The following is an 18,839-nucleotide window of genomic DNA, read 5'->3' on the forward strand; positions in this document are numbered from 1 at the left end:
GACATGACTCCAATAAGTTGTTGCACTAATAGAAAAGAGTTTAGAAAGTTACAATCAATTCAATTTATTTATATAGCACAAAATCACAACAGAGCTGTCTCAAGATGCTTCACATGGGTAAGGTCTAATCTTACCAAGCCACCTGAACAAGCACACAGCAACAGTGGTAAGCAACTCCCTCTGGTGTTTTTGAGGAATAAACCTCAAACAGACCAGATACAGAGGAGCAATCAGACAGGAAAATCAAACACCCCCCCCCCCCCCCCCCCCCCAAAAAAAAAGAAGTCAGTGAAAGTCCTTTTGGATGCTCCCGTGCTTTCACTTGGGTTCACCACACTAGACTGGAGGTGGATCTGTGTGTTGTATGAAAGTCAATAATTATATTGTTCCAGTGAAGTCCAACTCCTCAACTTGTCCAGTGATGATTATCTGTCTTGTGGTCATAACGTTGTCTACATTGCTCAGAGGTAGCACCCCATCCAATCGTTCAGCATACCGCTCCGTAGAGTCCAAGGCAGGCCCGGTCTCAGCCACAATGCCTCAAACAAAGAGAAAGAGAACACAATTAATCAGGCAGAACTACCAGCACCTAAGGAATTAGTTTCACTAACAGTAAATCACGAGAGAAGCAGAAAGTGGACTAATGTGATCACCCGCACCTATCCCTATGCTTCACTAACGAACCCAGAATTTAGATATAATGAGGATAAGATCTGCTCCACTGTTAACAACACAAAAAATTAATACAAGGGGAAAGATGGTTCAACATTACACACGTTATTCATACAAAAATGAAAACAGGTGAGTCTTAAATAAAAAAAAAATCTCTGGGGAACATCTGCCAGAAACTTGTCAGTAGTAATAATAATAGTAATAACACTGTATTCCAATCCATGGATAGGAATACAGTGTTATTACTATTTCATAAAACTACATATATGTTACTGTTCTATTTCTACACTTATCCAAGCATTTGACTTCAGGATGTTGTGTATTTTTACGATTGATAGTGTCCTAACATGAATAAAAATAAAACTTGACACCAGTAAAGCTGCACATACCATTCATTAATAGTCACCAATATCACTTTCAGCTCTTAACAACACTGATTTGGGTTTAAACTTTATTTCTCACTTACATAAAAGAGAAATGTAGCAACACAGATTTCCCACAAAGTGCTGAAGTCAGCTTTTCTGGGCTACTTACAATTTATGTGTTGTGCAAAATGACGCATAAATGTTTTTCACATCAATATTTACCTTCTACAAGCATGTTAAATGTTTATCATTTTTCAACATAAATATTTCACACAGGTGTAACAGAAGAAGCCATAAAGTGCATATTCAGCAGGCTAGGTCAAAACATAAATAGGTATAGAGCTGCATGTGGACAGTGCAAAGTACAACCCCAATTCCAATGAAGTTGGGACGTTGGGTAAAATGAACATATAAACAGAATACAATGATTTGAAAATCCTCTTCAACCTATTTTCAATTGAATAAACCACAAAGACAAGATATTTAATGTTCAAACTGATAAACCTTATTGTTTTAGTGCAAATATTTGCTCATTATGAAATGGATGCCTGCAACATGTTTCAAAAAAGTTGGGATGGGGCAACAAAACACTGGGAAAGTTGATGAATGCTCAAAGAACACCTCATTAAAAACAGGTGAGTGTCATGATTGGGTATAAAAGGAGCATCTCCAAAAGGTTCAGCCGTTCACAAGCAAAGATGGGGCGAGGATCACCACTTTGTGAACAACTGCATGAAAAAAATAGTCCAACAGTTTAAGAACAATGTTTCTCAGCGTTCAATTGCAAGGAATTTGGGGATTTCATCATCTACAGTCCATAATATAATCGGAAGATTCAGAGAACCTGGAGAACTTTTTACATGTAAGCGGCAAGGCCGAAAACCAACATTGAATGCCCGTGACCTTCGATCCCTCAGGCGGCACTGCATTAAAAACCAACATCATTGTGTAAAGGATCTTACCACGTGGGCTCAGGAACACTTCAGAATACCATTGTCAGCTAACACAGTTCGTCACTACATCTACAAGTGCAAGTTAAAACTCTATCATGCAACGTGAAAGCCAAACATCAACAACATCCAGAAACGCCGCCGCCTTCTCTGGGCCCGAGCTCATTTGAAATGGACAGACACAAAGTGGAAAAGTGTGCTGTGGTCTGATGAGTCCACATTTCAAATTGGTTTTGGAAATCATGGACATCGTGTCCTCTGGACAAAAGAGGAAAAAGACCATCCAGATTGTTAACAGCGCAAAGTTCAAAAGCCAGCATCTGTGATGGTATGGGGGTGTGTTAGTGCCCATGGCATGGGCAACTTACACATCTGTGATGGCACCATCAATGCTGAAAGGTACATCCAGGTTTTGGAGCAACACATGCTGCCATCCAAGCAACGTCTTTTTCAGGGACGTCCCTGCTTATTTCAGCAAGACAATGCCAAGCCACATTCTGCACGTGTTACAACAGCGTGGCTTCGTAGTAAAAGAGTGAGGGTACTAGACTGGCCTGCCTGCAGTCCAGACCTGTCGCCCATTGAAAATGTGTGGCGCATTATGAAGTGCAAAATACGACAACGGAGACCCCGGACTGTTGAAGAACTGAAGTCGTACATCAAGCAAGAATGGGAAAGAATTCCACCTACAAAGCTTCAACAATTAGTGCCCTGAGTTCCCAAATGCTTATTGAGTGTTGTTAGAAGGAAAGGTGATGTAACACAGTGGTAAACATACCACTGTCCCAGCTTTTTTGAAACGTGTTGCAGGGATCCATTTCAAAATGACAAATATTTGCACAAAACAATAAAGTTTCAGTTTGAACATTAAATATCTTGTCTTTGTGGTGTATTCAATTGAATATAGGTTGAAGAGGATTTGAAAATCATTGGATTCTGTTTTTATTTACATTTTACACAACATCCCAACTTCATTGGAATTGGTGTTGTAAATTCATCCCAAAGTTAGACTGATAGATTTGTGTGAAATAACTTGAAACACATCAAGTGACAACAAATTCATGGAGAAAATTGCTACATGTGCCATCAACATTACAATATAATAACATGAAAGACTTACCAGGAGTGTTAGTTTTTCCATATATATGCTGATGATGATATAAAAAAAAGTCCTTGTTTTGGTTCTTCTCTAACCAGGCCCACTTGAATTTATTCCTGAAGGAATAAATTTGCGCTTTAAATCATCTCCCTGTTGCAGAATGTCTGCCTCCATTTGCACTGCAGTTTCAACGTGATGCAGGTTCAAAATGCAGCCGACTTCACGGTAAATCTGTAATGATGTCTCTAACTGGCTGCTGCCAGTATGATTAGCGGTTCTTGATAAATGGGATGACACATTCCATGTATTATTGAGTCCTGGAATGTTTAGGATGACAATGTGAAAACGCGAAATGTTACCAATTGATTTTACAAATATGAACATGAAAACTGAAACAGATTAGGAAAACAAAAATAACTTGGAAATGTTTGCCACATAAGTAAATACCCAGATTTACAGAAATACACCGAAGACTCACATCACCGAGTCTAGACTTGTAAGACTGGTTTATCTCTGCAGGCCGATTGTTCCACAGAACAGGTGCAAGATAAGAAAATGCTCTGTGGCCTGCTGACTTCTTTTTAACCTTAGGGACACATAGTAACCCTGAAACCTGAGAATGCAGAACATGAGCCAGTACATGGGGTTTAATTAGATCAGCAAAGATAGGGAGGCACTAGTCCATGAATGATTTTGTAACTTAGTAACAGAACCTTAAAATAGGACCTCGCAGGGACAGGAAGCCAGTGAAGACAGGCCAAAAATTTGGGTGTTGTAGTCAAACTTTCTGCTTCTAGTCAAAGTTATAGCAGCTTAATTTTTAACCAGTTGGTGACCTCTAATCCTGGACTGCGGTCATCCAGAGAATAGCATGTTGCAATGTCAGCATGTTCCTGACCCAGGACAGCCTGATGCGATCACAGAATGAATGACGTCAGTAAGTGACTGACGCCAACTAACAGACAGCGTGTGTCGTCACATAGAAGCAAGGTCCCAGTTTCCTGGAAAAGTTATGGAATGTTATCAATCTGTGTCTCCGCTTTGTTCATCTGGGGTTGTTCAAAATTCATGATTGAACAAACTGCGAGACCCGCTTGACTGCTCTAATTTCTGCCTCTTGAGATGGAAGAAAGAAGTCCTAGTGATTTCTCTAATATGTAGGCCAAAGGACAGCATGGGATCAAAGATGACCAGAAGGCTCCTCATTTTATCAGTGTAATGTATAACAGGTTTAATGTTAGCTGTTCAAACTGATGTTGCAGGACCAATGACCATTTATCAGCATGTACAACTCAGTGTCATCAGCGTAACAGTGAATAGTAACCCCACAGCGAAGTCAGTATTGCCCAAGGGGGGCTATGTACACAGAGGGGGAATAGCAGGGGGCCTAAGACGGACCCTTGTGGAACTCAGCATTTCATAGGCACAAGATTTGAAGTGGAGTTATGATATTCAACACAATCAAAGTGGCTGGTTAAATAAGAAGTCAGCCACGTGACGGGATTTCCAGTGATTCCAATGTGGCTTTCAAGCTTATCCAGTAGTATACAATGACCCAAGGTGTCAAACACAGCACTAAGATCTAGTGGTGTCCGAGTCCATAGTGTGCAGAAGGCAGTTTACCACTTTAGTGCATTCTAAATGCAGACATCAGGAGTATTTGTTGTATATTTCACACATTCTTGAACTGTAACTAGACATTACATTTACAGTTGTGTTCAAAATAATAGCAGTGTGTTTAAAAAAGTGAGTAAAATGGAGAGAGGAGACCGTTGGTTGTTCGCGGTTTCACACAGTGTTATTTGAATGATGTTTGATGCGCTCTAGCAGTCGTTTTCCAAACTTTACACAAGGGCTTTAGCATCTAATGCATCTGTTGTTGTTTGGATTAATCCTATCTGCTGCTGCTGTCAAGTTGACCAACACTGTCATCGGTGTTGATCAGTCATTGGACTCTGACTGATACCACCGGAGAGTTTCTTTTTTTTTTTTTTGCAAATGGCATCTGAGATTTTCTGTGGGCCACCTTTCAGTGCTATCCTGGAGCAATGCCTCTGTAGTCGGTTGCTGACTGCATGCATTCACTCTGCCAGTGTTTGTCTAGGACAAGCGGTAGCCGCTACAAGCTAGCATTTGCCTCAGTCAGCATCTGCAAGCTCTCCCATAATATTTCCAGGATGTTACTGGGACTGTTTGTGGTGGTCTTGTTGCTGTGGTGCTCTATAATCTGCACTACAGCCGTCCAACTGTGTGCACAGGAGCTACGGCTAACTGTTGACGCTGGGACAACATCTCATCCACTCTGCGCCATGCTCCAGTATTCACCATCGCAGCTGCTGGAGTTCAACAACTACAGCCATTCATCGGATATTGTAGTCATTAAACAAAAGACAAATGATTACACTAAGCCCATCGAAGGCCAGACCTTCGATGGGCTTAGCCTACTTAGCCATGGACAAGGCGAGACAGAAAACTTTGACTTCAACATTCTTCCGCCTCTGTCCAAAAGTAACACTAAACACTAAAGTTGAACTTTTTAATGTCCAGTCCCTAACAAATCAATCCTGTTTAATACATAACCACATTTTAGACCGAGGGATTGAAATTATTTGCTTGACTGAGACCTGGCATAAACCTGAGGTTTACTCAGTTTTAAATGTGTCCTCAGCTACACATGAGATGGTACCTGACCTTCCCCAAACTTCCATCAGCTCTCACCTCCTCCCTCATTAACTGTATTTCTTTTTTCTGGCCAAACCATCACCCTTTTCTCTTTTGTTACAAATTTGGGGGTCATGTTTGACTTCCACTGTCATTTTATACATGTCCACTATCTCTCTAAAATTGCCTTCCTCCATCTCAGGAACATAGACCCCACCCCTCCTTCTCCCTCCGTGATGCTGAAAGGCTGGTCCACACCTTTGACTCCTCAGGGGTCGCATTGTCGTCAGCGTACTGTAGCTAGGGTTGTGAGTTGGCGGGCACGAAAGCGCCCAGTGTTGAAGAGACCTCCATCCATTCTGCAATGGAGTCGGATGCCAGGGGCCGTGTCGGGAAGTTCGTGGATCATGGCCCCAAGGTAGAGAGAGAAGAGGGTAGGAGCCAGAACGCAGTCCTGCTTCAAACCAGTGGTGATAGGGAAGGAATCAGAGATGCTGTTCTTGTCCACGACGCGGCCAGTCATCCCATCGTGAAGGGCCTGTACAAGGTCCGTGAAGTGGTCAGAGCAGCCGAAATGTCTCAAGGTTGCCCACATAGCTGGTCTTGGGAGACTATCGAAAGCCTTCTCCAAGTCCCAGAAGAGGAAAAGGAGAGGTCTTCGCTGTTCACGGGACTTCTCCTGTAGCAAGCAGGCACAGAAGATCATGTCAGTGGTGCCACGAGATGGCCGGAAGCCGCACTGTGACTCTGGAAGGACCTCTTCAGCAACAGTCAGGAGCCTGTCAAGCAGAACCCGTGCAAAGATCTTTCCGGCACTACTGAGGAGGGAGATGCCACGGTAATTTCCACAGATGGAGCGATCCCCCTTCTTGAAGATGGTAATGATGGTGGCATCCTTCAGGTCTGTGGGTACAGCTTTTGTCTCCCATATGCACAGGATCAACATGAAAAGCCTGGTCTTCACGGCTATGCCCCCATGAGAAATGAGTTCCAAGGGGATGTTGTCGGGCCCGGGGGACTTCCAGCAGGCGATGCTACAAGTTTACAAAGCCACATGCTGAGTAAAATAAAGCCTTTTAACAGAAAGGGTCTGTGCTGATCATCTGAAACGGACTTATTATGCATTTAAAGTGAAGCAGTGTGTTTATATATATATATATATTTTTTTTTTTTAAGTGGTTTGCTCCACTGGCTGCTCTCCACCTCCACAGATGAAGCGAAGAAAGCGCACTTTAAATTAATCATGTTTAACTATTCAAAAAAATGCCTATATTCAGATTTGATAAGAGGTTTATCAACAGGCTGTAGAGTTTAATTTATCAGTGCAGCTGCTGTGGAAATGTGCACTACACAACTACATGACACATGGTGCAAACTATTCCTTTCCAAACCCTATTAACTCAACCAATAATTTGCATCACTTTTTAATCAAAATCATAGCAACTTTTACTTTTGACCCCTGTACAAACTGAAACTGACCTTGTTACCATTCTTGCTGTTTTTAATTCCATAACATTCAGTCACAAATTGTAGACAAATAGAATCTTTGTGATCAGACAAATAATGTGTATCGTTTTCATATGATTGGAGTATTTTAAAATTTTGACCCCTTTTTCATTCTTCAGTTGACCCCTACCTGGCTGCCTATTGAAAATTTAGGTGGGTTAGCCTCCACCTAATCAAACTCACCTGCTCCTCCTCACACTGATTGCCTCCACCTCAAGCTGCAGATTTAAACACCAGCCCTGCCCAGTCTAGCGTTTGTCCTTCCCTGCTCGGCCGTGTGGAACCCCTTTGCAATAACCTCTTTTTGAGCTTTTATGTTTTGGAGTCTGTTGTTCTGGGTTCAAGTTCTGTTTGAAGCCCGTGCTTAACAATTTAACCAGATTTCAGAGAGAAATACACAACAACCAGCAGGTACAAGATTTTGCTGCCTTCATCCTTAAATAAGGGTCAAAGAAAGACAAATGGAGACACTGCTATTTTTTATGAACAGCCCTACATCCCCTTTTCTCCACTTCTGTAAAGTAATAACAATCTGATCAATTTTTCTTTGTGTATTGATTTGGAATGGAATGTGCAGTGTTCACAATGCATTTGCATGTGGGAAATAAAAACTATTATCAGGATTTTGAGCTTTACTCACTTTTTTTAAACACACTGCTATTATTCTGAACACACCTGTACATTACACAAAAGCACATGGTACCAACCCCCCCCCCCCCACGACCCTAGCAAGAAAAGGTCTGTGGTTCACACAAAATGCTGGTGGCACGTACCGGGCCTCTGCTGCTGCGGTGAGGTGCCAGGCTGGTGGCTGGTACCAGGCTGCTGACCATATCCTCCATGCTGCTGCTGCGGGTACAGGCCCCCGTAACTCTGGTAACGAGATAAGAGAAAAACACATTATTACGATAAATATTAATATGACCACAAATCAGCTGTCATATTACCAATGTTCCTATCATGCTGAATAAAGCATCTGTTGTAGGTATTACAAACTGTTATGTGTGTGACTGCACCTGCTGCAGTGGTTGCTGCAGGGACATGGACTGGGGACCCTGCAGCTCAGCATTTCTGCAGCCCCGGACCAACTGTATAACAGAGGCACTGCAGTGGTCCCATGCTCTCTCAGGTATGAGAGCATCTCTGACTCCAGTACCTGCAGAAGTCCCTCACCCTCCTCTCATGCAGCGTCTTTGTTGGAGTCATGATGCTACCCAGGAGGTTCCTGGCCTGGTGCAATATCTGTTTCACACAATTATATGGAAGAGGACGAGGATGTCTAGAAAGTTTTTGTAGGATAAATGCACACATTTCATAATGTGGGTTACCTCAATCTCAGACACATCCTGCGTGTCTTCTGGAGTGGCTGCTGGCAGTGGAGCCAACCTCCTGTTCGTGCCCTTCCCCTTGGACTTGGTGTGGGAGGTGGATGGCTGCTGACTCTCCTGCTGTGTCCCCTGCAGAATCTGCTCTTCATCATCATCTTCATCCTCTTCTCCTCCTCCATCTCATCCTCATCATCATCATCATCATCATCCGTAGGATCAAGTGCAGTCCGGACACCAGGAACTGCAAGCGCAGGACAAAAGTAGGACCCATTAATAAATACAACAATTTTGCGAGGGAAGAAGGAAGTACACTGGGTTTATATGTTTATAGCAGATGCACTGAAGCAAGGGACTAAGTGTTCTTTCATACTCACAGTGTGTGTTGCTATGGTCCTGTTCCTCTGTATGTGTGCTGTCAGGAACTGTAGCGCTTGAGGATCTTCTGATCCGTGTACGACAGGGACACATTACGCGAGCCAAATTTGCGCTTATATAATTTCACAATCTGGTTCGCATGTTGCGGAGATGTGCTTCCACTTGGGCGACTGTGAACACACAGATTCCATGCAAAAGTCAAGGTCTTAAAATATAGTATATTGTAATATACATAGATAAACACCAAGCACGCTGTTTTTGCAAAACATGGCCTCTGCTGCACAGATTGAATGATATAAAGAAGCCAGTAAAAATCGGACAAAAAGTGTGGTAATCTTTCAGTTTTGGGGATTACTTGGCTACAAATTTGTGGTCTTGCCAAATGTTACTTATAACTCATAATTTGTTACAGTTCTGCGACCCGGACCCAGATAATCAGCAAAAAATGAATAAATGAAGAATCTGCTACGATGATGCACAATTTCTACTCACCAGTTGGTACGGGTCTGTGGATCTCCTCCCACTCCATACGGTTCCGCTCTATCAACTCCTGCATCAGTTGTCTCTTCTTGGCTGTGTTCTTGTAGTGTTGTTGTCCCTTGTCATAAAACAGTGGATTGTTGCGCCAAAAAGCTGCCATGGTTTCCTGGTGTCCTTCTCTCCAGGGGTACAGTCTTTCCCCCTCACCTGCAGTTGGACTTTTTCTCTTCGTCTGCTCCTGGAGTGGGGCAGCCTGAGAGTCTGACGAAGGCCCCGCGTCCTCTTCATCAGGCACAGCAGGTCCTGGGACAGTCTCCAATTCTTCTGTAAGGGTACGTGGGGCAGGGGAAGATGCAGGCATAGGTCTCAACTTGCTTTTTCTGATCTTGAATGGCATGTTGTGGTCGCTGTGGTCTGTCGTTATGTTGTCTAAAAATGGCCAGAACATTTTGAAGAGAAGTTTTATATAGCTAGGTCACATAGGTCATATACAGACTTAATTGCCATTGTACCTGCACGCATGGTTTGGGTACATTGGAATTCTTGTGCAGAACTCTCAATAAATAAATACAAAAGTTTAAAAGGTATAACGGTATAAAAAGGATACCCGGTGCAACACATGCCAGGTTAATGGCAATTGTGAACAGCAGTTGTGATTGCACACTTGTATTCCAAACACAGTGGATATTGCACAGATAGTAAAGTTTATATTGCACATGTGGATCAAACAGAAAAGGAATAAAAAGTTGCACATTAGGTTTTTTGTTGGGCGATAAATGTTGCCCAGTGTGTTTGGGTTGTGAACAGTCCGTTACTCTGACTTCAGGGATGCCATTCGTCTGACTGTGGCCAGAAAGAAACTTTTCTTGAATGTAGTCCTGTGTGTGATGATGCTGTCTGCTCTACTGTTCCTCAAGCTGTGAGCTGTGTGTTTGGGCCTGAGGAGAAAGTGGGTGGAGTGGTGGGGGTCCCTGATAATGTGATCTGCCCTCTTTTTGCATCCTTGTCTGTAAGTTGAGTCAATAGATGGAAGTTCAGTCCTGTTAATTTTTCTCAGATATTTTTTGCAGCTCTCTGGAGAGCCTTCCTCTCTGCCTGAGTGGTGTTGCCGCACCACACTGAGATGCCTCCGGCGAGGAGACTCTGTGTGAGAGGACAGCAACTCAACCCAGCCTTCCTGAGCCATCTGATGAAGTGCAGCCGCGTCTGAGCTTTTTTCACAGTGGCTGCAGTGTTTGCAGACCAGTTAAGATCAGATGACACATGAAGGCAGAGGAACTGGTGGATGTCCACTCTCACCACTTCAGTGCCCCCTGGTGGTGAGGGGGTGCAGTTGAGGGGTTTTCTTAGTGAAGTCAATGAAGATTTCTGCTGTCTTTCCTACATTGATGATGAGTTCATTTTCCTCTCTGTAGGCAAGTGTGCTGTCATCCACCAGCCTGTACCCGGTCTCATCCCCACCCTTGATGAGGCCCAGGACGGTTGTGTCGTCAGCGTATTTGATGATGACTGTGTCATCCATGTTGGATACACATTCACGGGTGTACAGGGTGAAGAGTTTGGGGCTGAAACAGCAGCCCGATGGTGATCCAGTGCTGATAGTGAGCTCAGTGGAGACCGTTCCTCCCAACCGTACCATCTGCGGTCTGTCTGTGAGGAAATCCAGAACTCAGTTGCAGGTGGTGGACAGGACCCCCAGATCGGACAGTTTTCCAATCAGCTTTTTTGGGCAGATGGTGTTGAAGGCAGAGGTCTAGTCGAGGAAGAGCATCCTGACATACGTGGCGCTGTGGTCCAAGTGTTGGAGGGCTGTGGCTACCGCATCGTCCACTAATCTGTTTGGATGATAGGAAACTTGAAGAGGCTCAACAGTTTCCGACACTATGGAGTTGAGATGATTGAGCACCATCTTCTCCAGATATTTCACAGTGACTGATGTGAGTGCCACTGGTGTGACGTCGTTCAGGGCGGTTGCATCTGGTTTCTTAGGTACAGGAATGACGGTGGAGGATTTGAAGATATTAGGCATGTGAATCTCATCACAGACAACGATTCAATACGCACCTCGATACATTACCAGCGCTACGATACATGACAATGCTAGCGATATGATTCACCCCTGTTCCTGATTCGATGTGATTTGATATGTATTTGATGGCGATTCAATTCCTCACAATGCGATATGATTCAACATGATGCAAAGAAATGATACCAAAAATTTAAATAGAAAATAAGAAGCTGCAATTCAGTATGGTACTATGGCATACTACTTCTTCTGATTCTAGAGGCAGAGGATTTGTTTTACTCCTTATAAGCAGCAAATTTACCAGAATCAACATTAAGGAACAGGAATTGGTTCTCTCGTATTTGGAACCTTTTTCATCACTGTCAGAACTTAAACAGTAAGACAACATCACTCTCAGTGAGTGACTCACTTTAAGTCACTCACTGACAGAGTACCGCATTGGTAAAACTAATTGAGATACTTTCTTACCAGTTTTGCCGGAGCTTTGTTTACAATCTGCAGCTGTGTTGATATCGTTTAGCTGCATGGCATTTTTTACAATTGACCTGAGTCTTGTCAGGTTTCCCATCTTTTTTAAAAAGCCAAAGTATTTCCAAACACCTGATTTAAATGTTTTAAGTGTGTCAAAAATCCCTTCCAACTGCTTGCTGCAGTTCTCACGGACCTGCATGTTTGTTGCAGTAAAAATGCGCTTTCTGGCTTCCATCCGTGGTGCATTCAATGTGCCTTGGGGAGAAGAAAAAAAATTTTAAAAATCGATGCAAGCAGGCAATGAGCGATGCATCACGATTTCACCCGTCAATTGAATTGATACACACAGAATGAATCCATGCACTCGCATCGCACACGTTTGTATCTAGATACCGATTTGTATCGATTAATCTCCACGTCTAGAAGATATGTGGGACTGCTGCCTGTGCAAGAGAGGCTTTGAAGATGTCTGTGTACACACCTGCCAGTTGTTCTGCACAGGCCTTCAGGACTCTGGGTGAGACACCACCTGGACCTTTTGCTTTCCAGGGGTTCACCTCTTTCAAAGCCCTCAGAACCTGAGTGTGTGACACCTGAATGACAGAAACATCTGGATTACAGGGGAGTTTTGTGGGAGTCTGTGTTAAGTCTGTCAAATCTGGCATATAACGCCAATGCAGAGACATCGCAAGATCTTTGCAACACCCAGACTTCTTTGTGGCACTCGTAAGATAGCTGCATTCGGTATTTTAACTTCCCAGAATGCACTGCAGTGCCAGTTTCAAAGCCATGTAAACAATGGTTAGCAAGGATGTGGATGGTGCTGATTCAGCAAGTTCATGAGCAATTATGATGCTAACACGTTCTCTCAAGTTGAGAGGGTTATCTAGAGGAGATGCAGCACCTGTGATGGACTTCTGCCGTGCCCAACGTTGTCTTGTTGTTCATACTTCAGGAGGTGTGTTTACATTGTGCCCTAAAACGGAAATCTGCTGAAATCGACCTCTCTTGCGAGTCACGGACCACAAGATGGCATGAGATTCACAACTGCGAAACAGCAAATGCTAATTTCTTTGTTGCATTTTAGTCGCATAATGTCTTAATTACATCAGCATTAGTTCACTATGATTTCAATATTTATTTGCTCAGTTTGCAATTTTTGTCTCCAATCAGTCACAAACTTATCTCACATTTCTCACATGTTCTGAGTCACTGAGGCCAAATTCAGGACGGTATGTGACACCCACGACAACTCTGTGACTATTTAGTGAGAAAAATTGTTGCAAAAATTTTTTTGGGACAGTTCAAAAATAACCAGACACAAAGCCACTGCTCCCCAGAAAATAAAACAAACAAGCACACACGCCACTTCCCCAAATAAATAGAATAACCTGACACCAAAGAAATACAATAAACACAGCCGCCACTGCCCCAAAAATACAACAAAACACAGCTACCACTGCCCCCCCCCCCCAAAAAAATACAATGAATAACCACAGCCGCCCAAAAACACAATAAATAACCACAGCCACCACTGTCCCAAAAAAATACAATGAATAACCACAGCCGCCCAAAAACACAATAAATAACCACAGCCACCACTGCCCAAAAAATACAACAAATAAACACAGCTACCACTGCCCCCCCCCAAAAAATACAATGAATAACCACAGCCGCCCAAAAACATAATAAATAACCACAGCCACCACTGTCCCAAAAAAAATACAATGAATAACCATAGCCGCCCAAAAAACACAATAAATAACCACAGCCACCACTGCCCAAAAAATACAACAAATAAACACAGCTACCACTGCCCCCCCAAAAAATACAATGAATAACCACAGCCGCCCAAAAACACAATAAATAACCACAGCCACCACTGTCCCAAAAAATACAATGAATAACCACAGCCGCCCAAAAACACAATAAGTAACCACAGCCACCACTGTCCCAAAAAAATACAATGAATAACCACAGCCGCCCATAAACACAATAAATAACCACAGCTACCACTGTCCCCAAAAAAATACAATGAATAATCACAGCCGCCCAAAAACACAATAAATAACCACAGCCACCACTGTCCCAAAAAAAATACAACGAATAAACACAGCTACCACTGTCCCAAAAAAATACAATGAATAACCACAGCCGCCCAAAAACACAATAAATAACCACAGCCACCACTGTCCCAAAAAAAATACAATGAATAACCACAGCCGCCCAAAAACACAACAAATAACCACAGCCACCACTGCCCAAAAAATACAATGAATAACCACAGCCACCACTGCCCAAAAAATACAACAAATAAACACAGCCACCACTGCCCAAAAAATACAACAAATAAACACAGCCACCACTGCCCAAAAAATACAACAAATAAACACAGCTACCACTGTCCCAAAAAAATACAATGAATAACCACAGCCGCCCAAAAACACAATAAATAACCACAGCCACCACTGCCCAAAAAATACAACAAATAACCACAGACGCACTGCCACCACTGCCCAAAAATACAATAACCAGATGCACAGCTGCCACTGTCCAAGACTAACCAGATGCACAGCCACCCAAAAATACAATAAAACACAGACGCACAGCTGAAACTGACCAAAAAATACAATAAATAACCAGATGCAAAGCTGCCACTGTCTAAAATTACACAGATGCACAGCTTCCCAAAAATACAATAACCAGACGCACAGCTGCCACTGTCCAAGACTAACCAGATGCACAGCCGCCCAAAAATACAATAAAACACAGACGCACAGCTGAAACTGACCAAAAAATACAATAAATAACCAGATGCAAAGCTGCCACTGTCTAAAATTACACAGATGCACAGCTTCCCAAAAATACAATAACCAGACGCACAGCTGCCACTGTCCAAGACTAACCAGATGCACAGCCGCCCAAAAATACAATAAAACACAGACGCACAGCTGAAACTGACCAAAAAATACAATAAATAACCAGATGCACAGCTGCCACTGTCCAAAAAATAAAATAAGCAGACACACAGATGCCCAAAAATACAATAAATAACCACAGCGACCACTGCCCAAAAAATACAATAAAAAAACCACAGACACACAGCTGCCACTGCCACAAAAAATTACAATAAATAACCACAGACGCCCAGCTGCCACCGTCCAAAACTAATCAGATGCACAGCTGCCCAAAAAAATACAATAAATAACCATAGTAGCCACGGTCCAAAAAATACAATAAATAGCGACAGACGCACAGCCACCGATGCCCAAAAAAAATACCCTCTTCTAGTCCTGAATGATGGAGCTAGAGCTGAAACAACTAATCAAGTTAATCGATTAAATTTGATTATTAAAATAGTTGTCAACTAATTTAGTCATTGATTAGTTGCTAAATAACTTTGTTTTACCACAAATGTTTCGTTTCTTCCATATAATCAACCGAGCTTTGCTTTGAATCTTGAACCAATGAAGGAGTGCTTCGAGCTGCTGCTTCGTTGGTTTCTTTTATTTCGCTTTATCTTAATTTTTCTCCACTAAAACCCTAAAGAGCATACGTCTGTGAGGAATATTTACCTTTTTTATGTTAAACTGACCTGTTATGGTCTTCTGAAAGGGTTGATAGATGTATTTTATGCTAATGCCAATGCTAATGTGTTAGCATGTCTATGGCATTTTCAATGTTAAAGTTAGCATTAAGCTGCTGGCATTTCAGCATGTTTGTGCATTTTTTTCTGTAAATTAATGGCTCAGCATTTGTTGTCGTAAAAGACAAATTATACTTTTTAATTTATTTTTATTTATATATTAATAATAATAGCAACAATAAGAGTAATAATAACTAATAATGCTACAATACAATTTTAGAAAAAGAGACGTGTCATTGTGAAATTACCACATAGTTTACAAGTTATACAGAGAATGTTGCACATATAATGAGTCAGGCTACAGTTTTATGGTTAAATGGTTATGCTAATTGCTCATTTGCAGCAACAAAAATACCTCTTTTTTCACCATATATTTTATAACTTTTTTTTATTATAAACCGTTTTATTCTTTATTTTATATTTCAACAGCCAAGGGACATTTGACGATTTGTTGATTTTCAAGTATTTTAAATAATGTTCTCTTGTTAAATAAAGTGATGGAAGAAGAGAAAAATTGTTTCCCTGGCACATTTTTTAAAAATTCCCCGCTAATCCAATTAATCATGTTGAAAACCCATCAGATTCATTAATGATCCAAATAATCGTTTGTTGCAGCCCTAGAGCTTAATGATATTTTGGTCTTTAATAATTTAACCCTGACTTGTTTATTTCCAGCACCATCCCATCCATACTTTAGGTAATTGATTGAGGGGAGATTTTTTTCCCACTTCAGCTCTCCGGTCTGTGGAGTTCTTCCTCCAAGTGTGCAGGCACATTACTCCCCCTCTTGCATCACACGGAAGAGGAAATCTATGTATTTATGTAATCAATTATGTCAATGACTCAACCCCAGCCCAACATGCATGTGTGTTTACATCAGTGGTAGGCACAGCTAACCAAAATGTTAGCTTCGATAACAGCTAATCAGCTAACTGAAAAGTTATCTTTTATAAAGCTAAACCAATAAACCACCCAAAAATTTATTGGAAGCTACAGCTAACCGATAACTTTCAGTATTGCTTCCAATACACTTACAACTACTAACAAGCTGATTTTGAGTTTTAACACCACAATCGCTTCTGGTAGCATCAAAGGCGACCACAGACCGAACAATGAGTCAGCACTTTTGCCTTTGTGCACCCTGCCCCCTGCTGGAAGCTCCTGTTTACTACATAGCTTGCAGTACTGAACAGTTGAGAGGAGCAGCGAAGCTCAACTCTACACACACAAAACAAGCCATTATTCCTTAACCGAATATAGCCGTGCCGCAGTGAGGCAGAGGTCTTGGAAAATAAAGCAATTCTGAGTTATGGTTTTGATTTAAAAATCATCAAATTATTCAGGATAGAATAACTCCATTAATGTCAATGTAATTTGTACAAAGTTAAAATATAACACATATCTTTTAATTTTAAATAATGCACTAATTCTGAAGTTTTGTAACAAACACAGACCGATGCCAAAGGGGTTATGGGTAAATGAGCCTCCACTAACACTGATTGGTGGACTCATTCATTCTATGTTTCTGTGTAGGCTCTCAGTTGTCCAGGTGGTTTCCATAGCAGAGAAGCTTGAATCTTCAACTGGACTGGGTTGCTTGGCGCGAGGACGTTTCGCTTCAAATCGCAGAAGCTTCCTCAGCTAAAATTCTTGCTCTGGAAGTCTGACTTCTGTCTGACTCTTGTAGAGAAGAATAAAACAGAAGCCAACAAAAGCTGGAGTTGTAAACCTAACCAGACCCCTCCTACTGAGAGGCAGACTGCTATAGGCTAGTGACTAAACAATAGCTCTAATTAGCAGCTATTGTGCTCTAGTTAGCAGACCTAATGACAGGACAGCTGTCCCTCTAATGATGGGATGGATGCCTTTCTGATGGCTCCCTTGATGACGTGAATGACTCATTACCATGAACAAAAGACTGAAACTCCTTTGACCTGAGTACCCCATTGTAAACAGGGGATAAAGTGTGTCTCAGACCCCCTCCCCGGTTAAGGCTGGGTTTCAAACGTTTCACAAAGAATGCCTCCTTGACCCCTCTCTCAAACCATTTCTTCTCTCTGGCTAATATTTTAACTTCCTTGTCCTCAAACGTGTGGTTAGTGTCTTTAAGGTGGAGATGAACTGCAGACTGAGGTCCACTGGCGCCCTCTCTGCGGTGCTGGTATAGCTTTTTGTGTAAAGGTTGCTTTGTTTCACCTATGTAGTGTTCGTTACAGTTTTCCTGACATCTGATATAATACACTACATTGCTCCGTTTGTAACTAGGGATCATGTCCTTAGGGTGAACTAATTTCTGTCTCAAGGTGTTAACCGGTTTAAAGTAAACTGGGATTTTGTGCTGTCTGAAGATCCTCTGTAGTTTTTCCCCTACTCCTGCTAAATAAGGGAGAGACACTCTTCTTATTGTCTCCGTCTCCTGTCTATCTGGTCTCTTTGTTCTCTGGGACTTCTGCACTTTGTCCAGGGACCATCGTGGGTACCCACATACTGTGAGGGCTTTCCGGACACGTTGTGGTTCTTTAGCCCTTCCCTCTGCAGTTGTGGGCACCTGTAGGGCTCTGTGTTGAAGCGTCCTGATCACTCCGAGCTTGTGTTCAAGGGGGTGGTTTGAGCCAAAGAGCAGATATTGGTCAGTGTGAGTTGGTTTTCTGTAAACCCCTGTCTGGAGCTGCCTGTTCTCTCCAATCATAACATCACAGTCCAAGAAGGCTAAATGGTTGTTTCTGGCATCCTCACGTGTGAACTTGATACTGGCGTCCACCGAGTTGATGTGTTCTGTAAAGTCCTCGACCTCCTGTTGCTTGATTTTAACCCATGTGTCATTGACATATCTGAACCAGTGACTGGGAGAGATGCCCATGAAAGACATCAAGGCTGTCTTCTCCACTTGCTCCATGTACAGATTGGCCACAATGGGGGATACCGGAGACCCCATCGCACAACCATGAATCTGCCTGTAGCAATTATTTAAAGTAACAGGAAATACGTGGTGTTGAGACAGATCTCCAAGAGTTGGCAGATGTGGTCTGGTGTGAGTTTGGTCCTTTCAAGTAGAGACACATCCTCCAGCAGTCTCTGTAGGTCCTTGATCTTGTTCACAAAATCTTGTGTGTTCTCCACATGGTGGTCTGAGTTACCCACTAGAGGAGCCAAAATCCACTTGAGGTACTTGGCCAAATTGTAAATTGATAACCGTCTGATATAACAGGGGTCAAAATAAATACAACAATGCCATCCTGCCATGAACACTACTGGCCAGT

General features: G+C 42.4%; 1 protein-coding gene across 2 annotated transcripts; it reads right to left on the minus strand.

Annotated features, from left to right (window-relative positions):
• Positions 1–301: 301 nt before the first annotated feature.
• On the minus strand, positions 302–9,855 carry LOC117522192. Of its 2 annotated transcripts, none has more exons than XM_034183596.1 (5): positions 9,449–9,855; positions 8,582–8,822; positions 8,270–8,495; positions 8,027–8,126; positions 302–539 (listed from the first exon to the last, which is right to left on the minus strand). In XM_034183596.1, exons 1-3 carry the CDS (start codon positions 9,831–9,833, stop codon positions 8,456–8,458), a joined length of 666 nt encoding a protein of 221 aa, XP_034039487.1. In that variant the 5' UTR covers positions 9,834–9,855; the 3' UTR covers positions 302–539; positions 8,027–8,126; positions 8,270–8,455. The 2 variants fall into 2 exon arrangements, with proteins under 2 accessions (XP_034039487.1, XP_034039485.1); XM_034183594.1 differs by having other exon boundaries at positions 303–539; positions 8,027–8,102.
• Between the last annotated feature and the right edge of the window lie 8,984 nt (positions 9,856–18,839).

This window comes from Thalassophryne amazonica, chromosome 12, assembly GCF_902500255.1.
Source record: "Thalassophryne amazonica chromosome 12, fThaAma1.1, whole genome shotgun sequence".
NCBI lineage: Eukaryota > Metazoa > Chordata > Actinopteri > Batrachoidiformes > Batrachoididae > Thalassophryne > Thalassophryne amazonica.

Excerpts from the sequence above, each read along its gene's own strand:
- LOC117522192 (XM_034183596.1), bottom strand. The coding sequence starts at position 9,833 with ATGCCATTCAAGATCAGAAAAAGCAAGTTGAGACCTATGCCTGCATCT. Across the intron at positions 8,823-9,448 it reads CCACAGACCCGTACCAACTG|TTCCTGGTGTCCGGACTGCA; the intron begins GTGAGTAGAAAT and ends CTGCGCTTGCAG. Across the intron at positions 8,496-8,581 it reads AGGATGTGTCTGAGATTGAG|ATATTGCACCAGGCCAGGAA; the intron begins GTAACCCACATT and ends TGTGTGAAACAG.